Source organism: Myxocyprinus asiaticus, chromosome 8, assembly GCF_019703515.2.
Source record: "Myxocyprinus asiaticus isolate MX2 ecotype Aquarium Trade chromosome 8, UBuf_Myxa_2, whole genome shotgun sequence".
Taxonomy (NCBI): Eukaryota; Metazoa; Chordata; class Actinopteri; order Cypriniformes; family Catostomidae; genus Myxocyprinus; species Myxocyprinus asiaticus.
The window spans coordinates 3,397,937-3,418,567 of NC_059351.1; the positions used below are offsets into that span (position 1 = coordinate 3,397,937).

General features: G+C 38.3%; 1 protein-coding gene across 1 annotated transcript in view; it reads left to right on the forward strand.

Moving 5' to 3' along the window:
* Positions 1-20,631, forward strand: part of LOC127444944 (adhesion G protein-coupled receptor L3-like) — a 163,162-nt gene that overhangs the window by 118,005 nt on the left and 24,526 nt on the right. Inside the window, exons 12-17 of the mRNA XM_051704623.1 lie at positions 5,249-5,371; positions 5,458-5,663; positions 6,593-6,769; positions 11,191-11,400; positions 11,782-12,002; positions 16,670-16,736. Coding sequence (XP_051560583.1) covers positions 5,249-5,371; positions 5,458-5,663; positions 6,593-6,769; positions 11,191-11,400; positions 11,782-12,002; positions 16,670-16,736 — 1,004 coding nt within the window. The remainder of the gene's footprint in view (positions 1-5,248; positions 5,372-5,457; positions 5,664-6,592; positions 6,770-11,190; positions 11,401-11,781; positions 12,003-16,669; positions 16,737-20,631) is intronic.

Genomic DNA, 20,631 nt, shown 5'->3' on the forward strand with positions numbered 1-20,631 from the left:
GGGGGAAATTTATCGTTCCTGGCAAACAATTTATCCGCCATTCCACCACTCAAGGCCAGTTCACATGCATCTCGTTTGAGAGAAACAGCTCTCCATGGGATTGCCCTCTAGCCTTGCTTTTTCCCCTCTCTCTGCGCATTTCATCACTCGTGTTTTTTCTTTTTCTTTTTGGCATTTGAACATCTGCCTTAGTCATACGGCCTTGAGGTTTTTTACAAGGTTGATGTTTGGAGGGTTTCGTCAAAGGATAAGCAATATTAGAAAGCATCCTCAGACATCTGTGTGATTCTGACATATACAAAAATCATCGGATGTGCACTTATGCAACCATATGTGTCTGCATGTACCAGGGCTAAGGGGTGTTCTTAGGGATTACGTGAAGCAGAGTAACGCATCACGTATGCTTCACCCTTAACAATGGTGAAATGGACTTGAGTGGCTTTTTGTATTAATTAAAAGCCAGCAACAGCACTGCAACTTTTATTTCTTATTTCTGGAAGTATTTTCCCATTCATTTCCTATGTAGGGATTTCATAAAATCCTTTATAAAGAGTTCTAAGCCACTAACCAAACCAGCCAGCTCTGAGGTAAATCACAACATTACAAACTTTCATTTGACGCATAAAAGTATTTGGAAATCAGACAAAAAGACAAAGGTGCAAGACTGTGTACTTAAAGGGATAGTTCACCCAAAAATGAAAATTCTCCCATCATTTACTCACCCTCATGCCATCCCAGATGTGTATGACTTTCTTTCTTCAGCAGAACACAAATGAAGATTTTTAGAAGAATATCTCAGCTCTGTAGGTCCATACAATGCAAGTGAATGGTGACCAGAACTTTGAAGCTCCAAAAAGCACATAAAGGCAGCATAAAAGTAATCCATACAACTCCAGTGGTTAAATCCATGTCTTCAGAAGCGTAATGATAGGTGTGGGTGAGAAACAGATCAATATTTAAGTCCTTTTTTATGATCAATCTCCAACTTTGACCAGCCCCAACCAGTAGATGGCAATATGCACGTAGAATACGAATTGTCAACAAACAAAAGAAGAATGAAAAAGTGAAAGTGGAGATTTATAGTAAAAAAATCTCCACTTTCACTTACACATTCTTACATTCTTCATATGTGATTTTGGGAGATCAGGTCACCATTCACTTGCATTGTATGGACCTACAGAGATGAAATATTCTTCTAAAAATCTTCATTTGTGTTCTGCAGGAGAAAGAAAGTCATACACATCCGGGATGACATGAGGGTGAGTAAATGATGAGAGAATTTTCATTTTTGGGTGAACGATTCCTCTTTAATTCCAAAAGTCTTTAATGATCACGTCATGAAGTGAGCGGTCGCTGCAGAGCATGTTTAGTGCACTTTGTTCACCACAGTTCTGTTATTGGTGGATGCTTTCCCTTCAAATCATTGGTATTGTAGTTCTTCACAAGAAATCCCTCTATTAATTTTTTTTTTTGTTTTAAAAAAAAAAAATAATAGGTAATAACACGGACGGATTGCAACCTCAGGGCTCATGGTAAATTTGTCTTCAAAGGTTTATAAAGTTTATTCCCTATTGAGAAAATGAATGGCATTTTTACTTCTGTAACAAGACTGTTGCAGTCCCTTTCTTATGGCAAATAATAAAGTTCATTATCCTAACGGTTGGCTGTTTATGGTTGCCAAGCAATAGAGCAATTTGCTGTTTATCTGCACTCTGCAACGACTCTGAACATGACTCATCCGATGAGAATTTCAAGTTGAAACCATCCCTTTTATATAATATATGTTACAGAATGTCTTTTACATAAGACTTAATCAGGAAATGAATATTCAGAACTTCTTAGAGTCAGCTAAAATCCTTTTGGAAAAAAATGTTTTCTATAAACGTTCATTCTTCGTTTTTGATCTTCAATCTCAAATCTTAGCCGAAAGCTAATCTTAATCTCACAGACAAAATCTCCCATCATTAACATATTTATTTTCGCCCTCTCTCTTTCTCTTTCTGTAACTCTCCCACTTCTTTCTTTATGCCATGAGCTTGTTCTTGTTAAACGTATGTGTAGACTAAAGAGAATAGGGAATATGTTGGAAATTGCTTTTTTTTTTTTTTTTTTTAAGACAGAATGCAGATATTGTCATATTTAGATGACAAAAGATGCTCTGTAAATCCAAAGATAATCTCTTTAAAACAAAATACCAGTAGAAAGATCAAAACAACTTTTTATGTTTTCAATACAGCATGTTTTTAGATTACACTCGTGTATGTGTCTGTGTGTATTTCGACGCAGAGTTTTCTTTGAAGACTAGATTCAGCTAATTAGGTTAGCACAGTGTGAGCACCCCTGCAGCCTATGTGTGTGTGTGTGTGTGTGTGTGTGTGTGTGTCTGCTTTGAAGGCAGCATACAGTATCTGCTGTGCAGTGCTTGAAGTTTTTTATATAACTGGGCTGTTCTGTTTCTTATGGATCTTCCTTTCTCTCTCTCTCTCTCTCGCTCTCTCTCGCTCACATGCTATATTCCTCAGATCATTACCCTGGGGGGGGGGGGGGGTGTATGTTTATTCCTTCAGGTTTGCTTTGTGTTGTGTGTGCGTGTGTGTGTGTCTTTCTATTTCAAAATCTCTTTTCTTTTTTGAGTTTTCTATTCTGGTGATGCTATTCCCAGACCAAAATCAGTCTCTAGCAGGTAATCTATGTTGCGTTTAACTCTAAGGCAGGTCTTAGGAGGGTAAAACCACTCTAAATCTGTCGCAAGCTCAGTGATTCAGTCTGTAGATCAGGATGAACAACATGTTAAATTCAAGAACTAGCGAGGAAACTTGCATCATCTGACTTGTATAATTAGAGCTCATCTCAGGAACATCATTTTGATTATTACAGAGGTACGGTATGATGTAGTTTGTAAATAAATTACCGTAGAATGATAGAAAATTAGCATCTCTTAAATGGGGCCGGAAGGGTGTTAATAATTTGCCTTTAATAAGGTTTTTATCTGGTTTGAGATTTTGCTGCTATCTGAAGCTCACACACACACAGGCAGAGCTGTATTTCCTGTACTTTATATTACAAACCTGTACGGGAAATTACATAAACCACCTGTAGCTTGGCCTAGAGACCACCCTCAGATATGAGGAAAATGATTTTAATAAAGCTCAAACACACACACTTGCACATGCGTGCACACAAAGATTCAGATGTGATTTAAAGATGTATAACTTCATAACACTGCTGTTGTATAACTCATCGCTCCCTCCAGGGAACTGTAGACTTCGAAAGCTGATGTGATATACCACATTTACACACACATACTTTCATGTCTCAAAGTGAATTTATAAAGCTATTTGGCCAGCAAAGGTGTCTTTCATCCTAACTCAATAAATAAACATTGCTCACAACACTGTGGCTTAAGCACATACTGTATAATGAAGGATTTATAGACCCTGTTTGATATATTTATGAGTTCCACATATCTGTACAAACACTAATTTGTAGATGCAAACATGTTTCTTTTTCCGTGAATATTTAATTCAATCATAAATCTATATATCCAAAAGCTTTCAGCACATTTAGATGGGGGAAAAACATTTTTTAGTTTAATAACAAATACATTTTTCTTTAGTTTATTCTTCAAAATATAAAGTGTTGATAAAGGGATAGTTCACCTAAAGGAATGTCACCCTCATGTTGTTCCAAACCGGCATGACTGTTTTTTCTGTGGAGTTGTTGGCAGAATGTTAGCCTCAGTCACCATGTACATTCACTACATACCTTTTTCTATACAATGAAAGTGAATGGTGACTAAAGCTAGCATTCTGCCTAACAGGAAAAGTCATGCGAGCTTGGAACAACACGGGCGAGTTAACGATGAGAGAACTTTCATTTTTGGGTGAACCATCCCTTTAAGAAATGTAAAAAGCACATTTCCACATTTGATGTACTTTCATAAACAATAAATGTATTTCTAGAATTTCATTCATTATCTGCTTCCATTAAAAAAGCATGTTAAACATGTAGAGCACGCTAAATAGGAGTGGGTAAAAATATAGATTTTCGGTTTAATCGCGATCTTCATTTGAGAGATCGATATCGATTGTTAAATCCCAAGATCGATCTTTTACTCAATGCGCAACCCTCCACGACAGTGAGAGGAAATCACTCGCATTTGCAATCAAATTTCGCACTAAAGTGAATATATTTGGCAACTGGCTGATCAATGTTTACATTTCACTCACCGGTAATTGTGTAGTTTAGTCGTGAATTGTTCAGCAGCGTGTTGAGAGTAAAAGTTGTTCCGTGTAATGTGTGTCCAAGGACGAGATCCACGAATCCATTGAATATGATCTCTCTTAATACCCTTTCTGTTCTTTACAGTCAGTTGTTGATCAAAAACTACTACAAAAGGGGCCTGGGTAGCTCAGCGAGTAAAGACGCTGACTACCACACCTGGAGTCGCAAGTTCGAGTGCTGAGTGCTAAGCAACCAAGTTGTTCCGGTTGCTAGGGAGGGTAGAGTCACATGGGGTAACCTCATTGTGGTCGCGATTAGTGGTTCTCGCTCTCAATGGGGCGTGTGGTAAGTTGTGTGTGGATCGCGGAGAGTAGCATGAGCCTCCACATGCTGTGAGTCTCCGCGGTGTCATGCACAACGAGCCATGTGATAAGATGCACAGATTGACGTCTCAGAAGCAGAGGCAACTGAGACTTGTCCTCTGTCACCCGGATTGAGGTGAGTAACCGCACCACCACGAGGACCTACTAAGTAGTGGGAATTGGCCATTCCAAGTTGGGGAGAAAAGGGGATAAAAAGCCAAAATGTGACCACAGTGATGAAAATATAGTTAGTAAAATGAATATTTTCCTAATGCACCTAGTTAGAAGGTCCCCTGTATAATTAACATCATTAGCTGGGAGAAGATTTCTTTCATATGTAAGCAAAAGGGACATTATAAGTGAAATAAACCCATATGAATCGATATTGAATGGAATCGGAATCAAATGGAGAGCTTGTGAATCTGAATCGAATCAGGAAATCTGTATCAATACCCATCTCTAATGCTAAACATGTTTTAAATGCATTCTTCCTTCGATTACATCTTTTTTTTTCTTCATGTAAATCATATGATTTTTAACTGTTGCACAGCTGTAAATACTATTCATACAGTAAGACTACTTTATGCAAATTGATTGGTGCAATTCCCCTCCAGTGTGTAAGGGGCAGTGTCTGGTTGTAAACATGTCTATGTATTTTGCAGAGCTCGAGGTGGCACGTCTTAGTACAGATGGCAGTCTGGCTGATCTAAGCTTTCCTCAATCTGGACTAACCGGCAACTCCATCCATCTCTCAGCCAACACACTCAAACAACAAGGACGCAATGGTACACTCTCAATTTTCATCTGTCTTTGTCTCCGAAGTCTTCTGGCACTTGAAAGGTGGAATGTTCTTTTGTGTTGTGTTCCTCAGGTGAGATCCGCCTGGCACTGGTTCTCTATAAGAACCTGGGCCAGTACCTGTCCACGGAGAACGCTAGTGTCCGACTGGGCAGTGAAGCGGCCTATCCAAACTATTCCCTGATAGTCAACTCACCTGTTATTACCGCAGCCATTAATAAAGACAGTAACAAGGTCTACCTGTCTGAACCTGTGGTCTTCACTGTCAGACACATACAGGTACTACATAAACTCACATTCCCACCTTTCTGAGCCTGTTAGTTTCATTCGAACATAATCTGATATAGTGACATGTGGTGGATTTGCAATGAGGAGGCAAACTTCCCTCTCAGCATTTTCTTTTTCTTCCAATTTGGAATACCCAATTCCCATTACTTAGTAGGTCCTCGTAGTGGCGCGGTTACTCACCTCAATTCGGGTGGCGGAGGACAAGTCTTAGTTGCCTCCGCTTCTGAGTCAGTCAATCCGCGCATCTTATCACGTGACTCGCTGTGCATGACACCGCGGAGACTCACAGCATGTGGAGGCTCATGCTACTCTCCGCGATCCACGCACAACTTACCACACGCCCCATTGAGAGCGATAACCACTAATCGCGACCACGAGGAGGTTGCCCCACGTGACTCTACCCTCCCTAGCAACCGGGCCAATTTGGTTGCTTAGGAGATCTGGCTGGAGTCACTCAGCATGCCCTGGATTCGAACTCGTGACTCCAGGGGAGGTAGTCAGTGTCAATCCTCGCTGAGCTACCCAGACCCCGTCAGCATTCGGGGTTTTTAAATTCATGTTCCAGTTCCATTTGATGTTTACGTGGTTTACAGATAAAATACAAAGACCCCATTCACCTCATACTACCGACAAGCAACCAATACTATGATAATGGTGTATGGTGTTTATATTAACATACTATTTATTAATACTTAGTCATGTGATGTTATTAACAAGTTATTAACAGTCACCTTTTTTTTCTCGAAGTGTCATTAGTCTTTAGTTTCATTAATTCTCTGTAAAAACTGCTGATTTCTTAGTGGCAGAGTCATTAACTTTGTGATTCATCCATCCATTTCCACCATTCGAACATCATAGGCGAGCATTATCCCATTGAAAAAAATAGTATGTATGATGTTGTGCCTTTTTTTTAATTCCAGCAATCGGAAGAGAACTTCAATCCGAACTGCTCCTTTTGGAGTTACTCCAAACGCACCATGACGGGATACTGGTCCACTCAAGACTGCAGACTACTGGGCACCAATCGCACACACACTTCCTGTTCCTGCACACATCTAACCAACTTTGCGGTGCTAATGGCCCATGTGGAGGTCAAGGTAAATCTCACATTATGAAAACCATTGTCTTCTCAAAAGATGGATTTTAAGAGGAGTGGTGGTGGCAAGGCACTTAACTCCAGGTTGCTCCAGGGGGATTGTCCCTGTAATCAGGGCACTGTAAGTCGCTTTGGATAAAAGCGTCAGCCAAATGCATAAATGTAAATGTAAGAGGAGTCATGCCTTCACCCTGCAGGAAAATCCAGATAAAACCAGCTTAAGGAATAATTTACCAAAAAAAATTAAATTCTGTCATTATTTACTCACCTCCCTGTCATTCAAAACCCTTATGAGTTTCTTTCTTATGCAGAACACAAAGCCAGGAATTTTGAAGTATGTCCCTTTTGCTGATTTCCATACAATGGCTGTTGATAGTGCCTCACTTTAAAGCTTAAAAAGGGACTAGAGCTTTCGAAATTAATACAATAATGCATGCGATTAATTTAAAATGTTTACAGCATACATTTTTCAAATGTGATTAATGAATTTGCCAATATGACGTTAGATTCTGACATTTTGTTCAGCTTTGTGTGAGTTCTGAACACTGGTTGGATTAGGGCAGAACCTTTGCAATGTGTCAAGGGTCATTACACTGACGCACACACACCACAAACACACACACGACAGTGATCATTGTCAACGATCAAGTGTTGGAAAAAGGGCCTCTTCACAATACGTTTTTGTACAAAAAAACCCAGATGGGACTCCCTGGAGTGAAGCATCAGCATTTCCCCAACGTTGTGTTGCTCTTCCGTCTTTCCGGACAATTTGGATAAAGTATGATTGCATGGACAGTGTCAATGCTAAAAGCAAAACAGGACGTTCTCTGCAAGCACTTTTCATGTGGGGTTCAAAAGCGGCACAAATCATGTAAATGCAGCTTCACGATTGCTGTAGCAAAGTGGATAGCCACAATTAATATTATAGAGGATAAGAGTTTAAGTGATTTAATGCCTATTGCGATGAATACACAAACTACTGGTACTAGTTCTTTTAATTAGTCAACCTCCCACTTAGACTTATTAAATATGGGATTTATCTCGATTAATTATGAAAAATCATGTGATCAATTGCAATTAAATATTTTAATCGATTGACAGCACTAAAAAGAACCCAATCATACAAGTAGTCCATGTGAATTGTGCATCATTTTCCAAGTCTTCTGAAGGCAAACAATAGGTTTTTGTGAGAAACAACCTGAAAGGGTTAGTTGACCAAAAACAATTTTCTTATCATTTACTCACCCTCATACCGTCCCAGATGTGTATGACTTTATTTCTTCTGCTGAACACAAATGAAGATTTTTAGACAAATATCTCAGCTCCATACAATGTAAGTGAATGGTGACCAGAATTTTGAAGGTACAAAAAGCACAAAAAAGCATCAGAAAAGTAATCCATATGTCTCCAGTGGTTTAATCCAAGTCTTCAGAAGCAATATAATAGGTGTGGGTGAGAAACAGACAGAAATGTAAGTCCTCTTTTTTTTTACTATAAATCTACACTTTCACTTTCACTTTCTTTTTCTTTTGTTTTTGCCGATTCATATTCTTTGTGCTTATTGCCAGCTACCGGGAAGTGAGGAGAATTTATAGTAAAAAAGGACTTAAATATTGATCTGTTTCTCACCCACACCTATCATATCACTTCTGAAGACATGGATTAAATCACTGGAGTCTTATGGATTACTTTTATGCTGCCTTTATGTGCTTTTTAGAGCTTCAAAGTTCTGATCACCATTCACTTGCATTGTATGGACCTACAGAGCTGAAATATTCTTCTAAATCTTTGTTTGTGTTCAGCAGGGTGGTAAATGAGATAATTTTCATTTTTGGGTGAACTATTCCTATAAGTTATTTAAATGAAAGAAAGTCATACAGTTTTAGAAAAACACTAGAGTGAGGAAATGATGACAGAACTCATATTGATTAGCAGTTCCCGCAGTGCACATCATCCTTGCTAAATTTATGTGGCTATTTCTGAAGCCATAGCAAGCAGAAATTGGTTAGTAATGCCTGGTAAAGTGGTGGTCAGTAATTTGTTGCTGTGCTACTCTTAGAGCCACAGCCAGACCCACTTTAACAGTTTGAACCACACTTCACTAGCACTGCAATAGTTTACGTTATCCACCGCTGAGAGAGACCTCACAGATCTCCTGCAGACACTCAGCTTTCGCCTTGAGCATGTGTAATGTGTGTTATCTCAGAGAGGACATGCTTATATTTCACACTCTCTCATAACACACACAAAAACACACACACACACACACACACACACACACACACACACACACACAGAAACAAGTGCTCATAAATAGACTCAATAGATGTGGAATCCCCAGATAAATAGTAAACCAGTAGGGACTAACATAGTGTAGATGCATTAAAATGTCATGACGTTTATGCATGTGTGCGTGTGAATAGAAGACTGCTAAATGTATTTATGCACAAAACGTAAAGGAAAAAGGTCAGGATATACATAAATGTAAATGTTGTGTGCAGAGGGAAAGATTGACCTTAAACATTCACACACACGCACACAAGCACACATCATTTGGACCCACACTCTTGAGGCTGCATTAATGAACGTTCCGTATATGTATGATTGATTAATAAAACCATTTTGTGTGTGTGTGTGTGTGTGTGTGTAGATGCAAGCCTGACTGCACACATTCACTGAACATTGAGTGTTGTCATAGTGCAGTGCTTTAAAGTTTTCACATTGAAATGAAATGAATGGGCCCTTCGTTCCAACACAGTCAAGTCCAGCTTCCTGTCTGAGCTGTAACAGTGAGGCACTTCCTGACTGAATGTGGCAGATGTGAGCCTAAAATAAAACAGTCTTCTTTCTCTATACAGTATATATATATATATATATATATATAGTATATATATTAAATGTATAATATATATTACATTTATAATATTATTAGGGCTGTCAATTGATTCAATTTTTTTATCTAATTAATTGCATGAGATGCTGATTAATTAATCAAATTAATTGCATGTAATTAATTAATTAATTAAATAAAAGCATATATAAATATTGCTGAGAAAATGCCCTCAAATAACAATAATTCAAAAAGTAATGTCTAAATAAATATAAATAGTTATATTTCAATAATTATAATTATATATATATATATATATATATATATATATATATATATATATATATATATATATATATATATATATATATATATATTATAAATATAACTATTCAGATAATTAAAATGCATTACATTATTGTGTCATATGGGTAAAGCATTTATAAGACAATACAAAAAGTGACTTTGTGAATCAGTATATTATTTATTTCCATATTATTGAACATAAGCCTGTCATTGGCCTACAGTCCACATTAATCCATTTTGCAATTGAATTTGTCAGTCTGTCTCAAATAGATTTATAATAAGGGCTTTTTTGAGGACTCGTCAGTGTGCACCTGCGTTTGACGGACACTTAAGGAGCATCTCACTTTGGTTGCTTTGCATCATAAACAGCAGTTTTAGTTCGCTGTTTGAAGTTAAAAGTAGTTAGAAACTTAGAAAGACACGTCTCGAGATCTCTGCATTCAGAATTGCACTCTGTTCAGCTGTGTTTGAATGCAAGAACATGTTCTCATCTTGTGCTGTCTCTAGTGTCAAGTAAGTTTGAGTTTGGTTTGTTCTCTGTACAGCTGTGCATTGCCTAAACATCTAGAGTTTCGATTACTGCCCCCTACTGAAAACAGGTGGTACTTCAAGTTTGAATTGCTATGATGGTATTAATATTCCTTATTATGGTCCAGAGACATAATTAATTGCTTACATTTTTTTTCCTCTTATTTTTTTTTATATAATTGATCGCACTGAATTAAGGAATTAAATCAACAGCCTTAAATATTATACAGTATATAATATATATATATATATATATGTATGTATGTATATGTGTGTGTGTGTATACTATATATATACTGTGTTTTTATTTATATATTAAATGAAATTATATATATATATATATATATATATACTGTATTAATATATATAATTTAATTTAATATATCCCACATTTTTTGTCAATATTTATATTTATTTAAATAAATGTGTTGTGCAGTGCTGTACTCATAAAAATATGTTTGAGGGGCTGTTTTAATTGTTTTGACAGTATTTAAGTGACAGTAAATGTTTCGTATCATTTGAGTACAAAATGTTTCAGGGAACCAATAGGCATAATTAGTCCAAATAAACAATGTCATTATGTCATTATTTATGTTTTCAATTGCAATTCAGGAAATCTACCTCCTCCTGGTACGGGTGGCCAATTCCATTCAAATTCCAAATTTACCACTGTATTCATCCTTTTTGACAATCTCTCTCTCTCTCTCTATATCTCTCTCTGTCTTTCTCTCTCTCGCTCTCTCTTTATCTCCTCTCAGAAAGCGGACCAGGTGCATGAGCTGTTGTTGGATGTCATCACGTGGGTGGGGATCCTGCTGTCTCTGGTGTGTCTGCTCATATGCATCTTCACCTTCTGCTTTTTCCGCGGTCTCCAAAGCGACAGGAACACCATCCACAAGAACCTCTGCATCTCACTCTTCATCGCCGAAACGCTCTTTCTCACCGGCATCAACCGCGCTGACCAGCCTGTACGACACACACACACACACACCAGTACCACACAGAAAGTCCCTAATATCCTCAAAAGATTTAAAATTATTGCAGAAAGCACACAGTTCCTGTAGTCGTTAAGCTGGGCAACTGACTCTTGTTAATTACAGAAATGGAGCGGGTCTTTGACCTCTCGTTAATAACAAAAACCTCACTGTGTCCTCAGAGAAAGTGAGAGTGAGAATATACGCAAAGACAAATGGAAAATGACAAAGATAAAATGCTGGAAATCCGTCTGGAAATTTTGGAAGCGATAACAGAGCAGACAGTTAATACTCAAAGCAGCAAGACACAGATCGCACAGATAGTGTGTAGATAATCTTCAGCTTTGTTTGTGCTCCTGTGTGTTTTTGTTACAGATTGTGTGCGCTGTGTTTGCGGCCCTGCTGCATTTCTTCTTCCTGGCTGCGTTTACGTGGATGTTTCTGGAAGGCGTACAGCTGTACATCATGCTGGTGGAAGTGTTCGAGAGCGAGTACTCACGCACAAAGTACTTCTATCTCACCGGATACGGAGTGCCTGCTATTATAGTGGCTGTGTCCGCTGCGGTGGACTACCATAGCTATGGAACAGAAAGAGTGTACGTATATAACCAATGCCTATTTTAACGGCGATATATATGCTACCAGTCAAATGTCTGTGCACACTTGTACTCGAAAATATATGTTTATCATGATCTTAAAAACGTTATGATTGAATGGCTTATGCTAAATTAAGTTTTCAGACTAAGAAATTGTGCCTAAGGATTAATTAATCATATAAATTAAATTGTTAATTCAGACCAATCATAGTATTAGTGCAGCGGAAAAGCAGCTAACAAGTGGACAGTATACATGGGAACTGTTTATACACGTCAGAACCTTCTACGAACACGTTGGAGAATTAATCGCCAAGCGGAGAAGAGAGCATTTCTCCATATTTGGAATTAATAGACGGTCATTCAAAGGCTATTGTTAACGTGACTTTACACAGAAAGTTCCAGCAATTTTTAACCAGATCCCATAGCAATGTCGCGTACAAGTTAAGAAGTCATTAGAGGAATATAACTTGTATTGAGAGAAAAGTGGGACCCATCGCAAAGTGCACATTCGGATGAATCCTTGACTGAATGAACAGTGTTGTTTAAGGTTGATATGACAAAAGTGTCGCTACAGCAATATTTTTTTATATACATTTTAAAACTAAAATGTTACTAATATGTAATATAAATATTAAAAAAATATTAAACTATATAAAAAACTATTTAAATTTTTTTTGATAATGAGTCATAATAATAATATTATGTGTCATAGTAATAAAGAAGTAGCCTAAGTATTAATTAAACTAAGAACACAGTAGGCTAATAATAACAAATAAATAAAGAGCAGTCAGTGGCTTTATTTTCAGTATTATTGTTTGATGAATATTAATAACATTATAGGCAGCGGCAGATCTAGCAGGCTGCATTAATGTTTTTACACTGCAAAGTCTAATGCACAGATTTGATATTTTGACACATACCTGATTTGTTGCACTTCATGTAAGTGACTGTATATGTTAATCTCTCACTGGACGGGGATTGACGTTGAAGCACATTTCACCGTTTGGGCATGCAACCGCATTTCCACATTCACCAACAGGGCTCGTGCCTCATGGTAAATGCGGTATGTTTATGTGTTGTTTCACGACTCAGAAATGCGTATTTCTACCTTGTTTCCACGTAAGATTTCACTCAAAGCTTCAGCTCCATACTGGAAGAAATTAACATTCATTTGGACTCCAGTTGAAACACTGAGTATGCATTTAGCTTAGATTCAGGAAAATCTCTCGGTTTTCCCACGCACTTGAGTCCGCCATGTGCACTGATGTTTTTTTCAGCCTGATCGCACATAAAATTTCTTCAGCCGAAATCGGTATACGTTGACCGAATTTGAAAACACTGCCTCCAGAGGCTAAAGCGGTAAGTGTTTCAGAGCATATAAACAAGTGTGACATCCATTTATATCCAGGAGAGGTCGCCAGAAGCCAGTTGTAAAAATAATTGTTTTCAGCTGAACAGGGTGTAAAACAGTGAAGAGAAATGCTTATTTTATTGAATCTACCCCCCCAAACAAGACCCAAATCCAACCCTAACCATTAGTAGAGACAAAATGCAATGTTAGGGATAAATATTCAACCTCCTTATCACGCCCGTGATTTTTTATACAAATGTGATTACTTCCTTGTTTGAATGGGGATTGAACTGTGGTCTCCCATGCAACTGAGGCAACACGCAGTGTTGCCACGACGGAAAGTAATTGTTATTCAGCCGTTCCAAATATGTCCGAATGGAGATAGGGCATGCTAGTGAGTCAGCATACTGTTGCCGATCCTAGGGTAAAGTAACCTTCGGAAACAGCATGCCGACTTCCCGTGTGATCATGTTGGGTTTTTTCATCTGCGCGGGAGCAACATCAGAAGTACACAGCCATGCACTGGCACAACTTAGAGCGAACATTTGTCATGATGTCATTCTCACCCTCATGTTCAAAATCCGTAAAAAAAAAAATGTCTTCCATGCAACATAAAATATGTTAGGGAGAAAGTTAGAGACTGACAGCCACCTCAGTCACCATTCACTTTCACTGTATGAAAAAAAGAGCAGTATCAATATTCTTCAGAATGTCACCTCTTGTGTTTCCCGGAAGAAAGAATGTCCTACATGTTTGGAACAACATGAGGGTGAGGAAATGATTGCAGAATTTTCATCTGTTAAACATGGAAGAAGTTATTTTGACATCGAAAAAAATTGCATGCTTCAACTTAAAAATCCCAGAGTATGCATATAATTAAAGACCTGTCAAAATAAACCTGTTCAATAAATGTTGTGTTAAAAGTGCACTCAGGACTCCTTTTTCACTATTTCACAGCACACAGCATCACTTGACACTTAGCCATAGTACGGGTCATCTGATATTATTAAAGAGATCCGACTGCCTTCTGTTGTCGTGGTGATGCTGCTAGGGAGTGGTCTGGCCTCTTTCTCTTTATGAGGTGTTGGTATGATGGAAGTACCTGCTGTTGTGGTACTGCTGATGGCACTGCTGGATGTGTGAAGATCCTCTTCATCATGAACAGAGAAGGTTGCTGCACTGGAAGTCATGGAACTTTTAAATAATTAAAGTAAATAATTATATAAATTCAGATATCAGATAAATTTAGCTTGAATATTCTCATTGAAACACAGAATTAGGTAAAATAATTTGTGAGAGAAGGCCATATCGATATCAGTAATGCCACATTGTGATAGAGTTGAATTCACATTGAGTGTGTGCTTGTCTGGGGTGTACTTCAGTAATGCTCTTAGAGAGAGAAAAGAAAGCATTGAGCTTAAGCATTTTAAGCTACTATCTTTCAATAACAAGCATTCATTTTTGTAACATACAGTATAGGTTCAAAAGCTGGCAATGCCATCTCAAAACCACTCTTTTCATGAAAAGGAAATGACCTAACCCATTGTAGAAGTTGCTTATCTAAACTCGACAGAAAAAATAAACTAGCTGTGATGTAATAACTCTCTTCTTTATGTGCCTCTCTCTTTCTGTACATATGTAACGCCTTTCAAATGATGTATAGTTTGTCGCCATTAAATAAGAACTGTATGTAGAATAACGTGAAATGAATGTAAACAATACAATCGCAAATCGTGCGGCCACTGGCAATCTTTTCATAAGAAGGGATAATTCAGTAAACATTACAGATTCTGAACCAGTCAGCATTGTCATGCTTCTCCTCCTCCTCATTCTTTTTTCCTCTTCTGACTCCCAGATTGGCACATCGGACGTCCTCTGCGTGATTCCTGCATCCCGCTCTTAGTTGAATTAGTAGCTAAAGAGATGGGGGCCCCTCTAGGGGGGTTTCGAAAATGCCATTCTAGTCTGCTAAGCATTGCCAATCATTGGTTTCAAGTGTCGTTGCAGTGAAGTACTGTTATTGCCACCCATGGGGGCCCCCCAGCTTGGGGCTTGCCTGTCCCGTAGGTCCGCCTCTATGCAGCCCGAAAACATGCTCCTCTATTTGACAGCAAGTTGCTTCAAAATGTATATACTCATGCTTTGGCCATGTAGAAACTGCTAGAATCATTGTCAAAGTTCTGATCAGCAAGTGGAGAGAATCAAAAATCCATTTAATGCTGTCTACTCCAGCAAAATGTTTCGCAAGTGCCAAACTCATCGGATCAGATGCTCGCTGTACTGCAAATCAGTTGTGTGTTCAGGAGTCCTGAAACGGGTAAACTGTTGAAATTGCCCTAATTCATATTCATAAAGGAAACTATTCAGCTGGCATTACTGCAGTTAGTGGCCAGACACCGCCATGAGGGATGCCCTCTCGGATAAATATTGCAGCAAAAATCATCATTTAAAGATGAGATGCTGAACGTGGCATATGAATAAGTGGTGGGCACTCAAGTCTCAGTCTCCTTAGATCACAAAAATAGGTCACACTCATTTAAAAACAAGAATTGTACGGAAGGAGGAAGAACGCTATTGTAGTGCAGATCTTGCTTACCTGCGCCATCCGTGGAGATAAAGAAGGACGTAGGAATCATTATTGTTATGTCCTTGCCACTTTTAGAAATTTCAACATTCATCCCCCTTTTTTTGGCTGATGAACATCAGTGCTTTTCAAATTCGTAATTTTTTATTTCGGCCCTACGCCTCTGGATAAAAACCATAAAGAGCAGGTCCCCGTGGTGGAGAGGAAAATAAGGTGTAGTCATGGCAGATGTTGGTGAAAACATTGCCAGCCTGGTAAGAGCTAAAATATAGAACAAAAAGCATGTCTGCATGGCCTAATCCCAGCACACATGAATTGAAAATCCTAAAATATTTATAATCCTATTTGATTTCTGCATTCTCTTGCAAATGGTATCTGTTCTTTATAGAAGTAGCATGTCTGACTGTGGTGGTGGCCAGAAATACACACACACGACACACACACACACACACACACACATTCAAACAGCGATGCTTCCACTCCTGCTGGGCTGTAGAGTTGATTTCAGTAAAGCAGAGATGAGTTTAATAATTCAGCTCTGGGCTGTCAATCAGTCGTTTGACTTCAATAAGGCAATAAGCACTTCTTGAATACAATGATCCCAACATAAGAACATAACGTGTTAATTCCTTCTTAGGATCTGAATAGATATTGCTTTGATCGTAATTTAAGTGGGTTGGAGGTAATTTTCATTGAACATCTCCCTTTCTCTCTTTCTCTTTCTCTTTATAGGTGCTGGCTAAGGTTAGATACATACTTCATATGGAGTTTCATTGGGCCTGCTACTCTCATCATCATGGTAAGTTTAACGCACACACACACAGGGGGTTTAGAAAATGATAGAGCAAAGCGAATTCCACACTGTCACACACACACACACACACACACACACACAGGGGGGTTCAGATAATGGTCTGTCGAGGGCATTTTCCCAATTATGTGAAAGTCACAGTAAACCCACAAGACAGGCAGAGCACCTCCAAACACCCCACTTCTATATATAGAGGAAGAGAGTGTGTGTTACCATTTATTGTGGATTGTTAATTGTCTGTTTGAGTTTTCAGCAGGATTCTATGGAGCTCATAAGAGGACAGGGCTGGAATTTTTGTTCTGAAATAGTTTTGCGTGCCCTCGCAATAATTTTGTGTTCTCTCACAATAAGTTTTGTCTGCTCGCAATTGTTTCATGTTCCCTCACAATAGTTTTGTGTTCTCTCACGATTAGTTTTGTGTTCACTCGCAATAAGTTTTGTGTTCACTCGCAATAGTTTTGTGTTCCCTCGCAATAGTTTTGTGTTCTCTCGCAATAAGTTTTGTGTTCTCTCGCTATAGTTTTGTGTTCCCTCGCAATAGTTTTGTGTTCTCTCGCAATAGTTTTGCGTTCCCTCGCAATAAGTTTTGTGTTCTCTCGCAATAGTTTTGTGTTCTCTCGCAATAGTTTTGTGTTCTCTCGCAATAGTTTTGTTCTCTCGCAAATGGTTTTGTGTTCCCTCGCAATAGTTTTGTTCTCTCGCAATAGTTTTGTGTTCTCTCGCAATAAGTTTTGTGTTCTCTCGCAATAGTTTCGTGTTCCCTCGCAATATTTTCGTGTTCTCTCACAATAAGTTTTGTGTTTGCTTGCAATAGTTTTGTGTTCTCTCGCAATAAGTTTTGTGTTCACTCGCAATAGTTTTGTGTTCGTTCGCAATAAGTTTTGTGTTCACTCACAATAAGTTTTGTTCGCTCGCTCGCAATAAGTTTTGTGTTCGCTCGCTCGCAATAAGTTTTGTGTTCTCTCGCAATAGTTTTGTGTTCTCTCGCAATAGTTTTGTGTTCCCTCGCAATAGTTTTGTTCTCTCGCAATAGTTTTGTGTTCTCTCGCAATAAGTTTTTTGTTCTCTCGCAATAGTTTCGTGTTCCCTCGCAATATTTTCGTGTTCTCTCGCAATAAGTTTTGTGTTTGCTCGCAATAGTTTTGTGTTCTCTCGCAATAAGTTTTGTTCACTCGCAATAGTTTTGTGTTCGTTCGCAATAAGTTTTGTGTTCGCTCGCAATAAGTTTTGTTCGCTCGCTCGCAATAAGTTTTGTGTTCGCTCGCAATAGTTTTGTGTTCTCTCGCAATAGTTTTGTGTTCACTCGCAATAAGTTTTGTGTTCTTTCGCAATAGTTTTGTGTTCGCTCACAATAAGTTTTGTGTTCCCTCGCAATACGTTTTGTGTACGCTCGCAATAGTTTTGTGTTCCCTTGCAATAAGTTTTGTTTGCTCACAATAAGTTTTGTTCACTCCCAATAGTTTCATGTTCCCTCGCAATATTTTTGTGTTCTCTCGCAATAAGTTTTGTTCACTCGCAATAGTTTCATGTTCCCTTGCAATAGTTTTTTGTTCTCTCGCAATAGTTTCGTGTTCTCTCGCAATAGTTTTGTGTTCTCTCGCAATACGTTTTGTTCACTCGCAATAGTTTCATGTTCCCTCGCAATAGTTTTGTGTTCTTTCGCAATAAGTTTTGTGTTCTCTCGCAATAGTTTCGTGTTCTCTCGCAATAGTTTCGTGTTCTCTCGCAATACGTTTTGTTCACTCGCAATAGTTTCGTGTTCTCTCGCAATACGTTTTGTTCACTCGCAATAGTTTCATGTTCCCTCGCAATTGTTTTGTGTTCTCTCGCAATAGGTTTTGTTCACTCGCAATAGTTTCATGTTCCCTCGCAATAGTTTCGTGTTCTCTCGCAATAGTTTTGTGTTCTCTCGCAATAAGTTTTGTGTTCGCTCGCAATACGTTTTGTTCTCTCGCAATAAGTTTTGTGATCTCTCGCAATAGTTTTGTGTTCGCTCGCAATAAGTTTTGTGTTCGCTCGCAGTAAGTTTTGTGTTCTCTCGCAATAGTTTTGTGTTCTCGCAATAAGTTTTGTGTTCTTTCGCAATAAGTTTTGTGTTCGCTCGCAATAGTTTTGTGTTCTCTCGCAATAGTTTTGTGTTCTCTCGCAACAGTTTTGTGTTCTCTCGCAATAGTTTTGTGTTCTCTCGCAATAGTTTTGTGTTCTCTCGCAATAAGTTTTGTGTTCGCTCGCAATAAGTTTTGTGTTCTCTCGCAATAGTTTTGTGTTCTCTCGCAATAGTTTTGTGTTCGCTCACAATAACTTTTGTGTTCTCTCGCAAAAGTTTTGTGTTCTCTCGCAATAGTTTTGTGTTCACTCGCAATAAGTTTTGTGTTCTTTTGCAGTAAGTTTTGTGTTCGCTCGCAATAAGTTTTGTGTTCTCTCGCAATAGTTTTGTGTTCTCGCAATAGTTTGTGTTCTTTCGCAATAAGTTTTGTGTTCGCTCGCAATAACTTTTGTGTTCTCTCGCAAAAGTTTTGTGTTCTCTCGCAATAGTTTTGTGTTCACTCGCAATAAGTTTTGTGTTCTTTTGCAGTAAGTTTTGTGTTCGCTCGCAATAAGTTTTGTGTTCTCTCGCAATAGTTTTGTGTTCTCGCAATAGTTTGTGTTCTTTCGCAATAAGTTTTGTGTTCGCTCGCAATAAGTTTTGTTCTCTCGCAATAGTTTTGTGTTCTCTCGCAATAATTGTGTTCCCTCGCAATAGTTTTGTTCACTCGCAATAGTTTTGTGTTCTTTCGCAATAAGTTTTGTGTTCACTCGCAAGAGTTTTGTGTTCTCTCGCCATAAGTTTTGTTTCGCTCGCAATAAGTTTTGTGTTCGCTCGCAATAGTTTTGTGTTCTCTCGCAATAATTGTGTTCCCTCGCAATAGTTTTGTTCACTCGCAATAGTTTTGTGTTCTTTCGCAATAAGTTTTGTGTTCACTCGCAAGAGTTTTGTGTTCTCTCGCCATAAGTTTTGTGTTTCGCTCGCAATAAGTTTTGTGTTCGCTCGCAATAAGTTTTGTGTTCTCTCGCAATAGTTTTGTGTTCTCTCGCAATAGTTTTGTGTTCTCTCGCAATAAGTTTTGTTCTCTCGCAATAGTTTTGTGTTCTCTCGCAATAGTTTTGTGTTCACTCGCAATAAGTTTTGTGTTCTTTCGCAATAAGTTTTGTGTTCGCTCGCAATAAGTTTTGTGTTCCCTCGCAATACGTTTTGTGTACGCTCGCAATAGTTTTGTGTTCCCTCGCAATAAGTTTTGTTTGCTCACAATAAGTTTTGTTCACTCCCAATAGTTTCATGTTCCCTCGCAATATTTTTGTGTTCTCTCGCAATAAGTTTTGTTCACTCGCAATAGTTTCATGTTCCCTTGCAATAATTTTTTGTTCTCTCACAATAGTTTCGTGTTCTCTCGCAATAGTTTTGTGTTCTCTCGCAATACGTTTTGTTCACTCGCAATAGTTTCATGTTCCCTCGCAATAGTTTTGTTCTTTCGCAATAAGTTTTGTGTTCTCTCGCAATAGTTTCGTGTTCTCACGCAATAGTTTTGTGTTCTCTCGCAATACGTTTTGTTCACTCGCAATAGTTTCATGTTCCCTCGCAATAGTTTTGTGTTCTCTCGCAATAGGTTTTGTTCACTCGCAATAGTTTCATGTTCCCTCGCAATAGTTTTGTGTTCTCTCGCAATAGTTTTGTGTTCTCTCGCAATAAGTTTTGTGTTCTCTCGCAATAAGTTTTGTGTTCGCTCACAATACGTTTTGTTCTCTCGCAATAAGTTTTGTTCTCTCACCATAGTTTTGTGTTCTCTCGCAATAGTTTTGTGTTCACTCGCAATAAGTTTTGTGTTCTTTCGCAATAAGTTTTGTG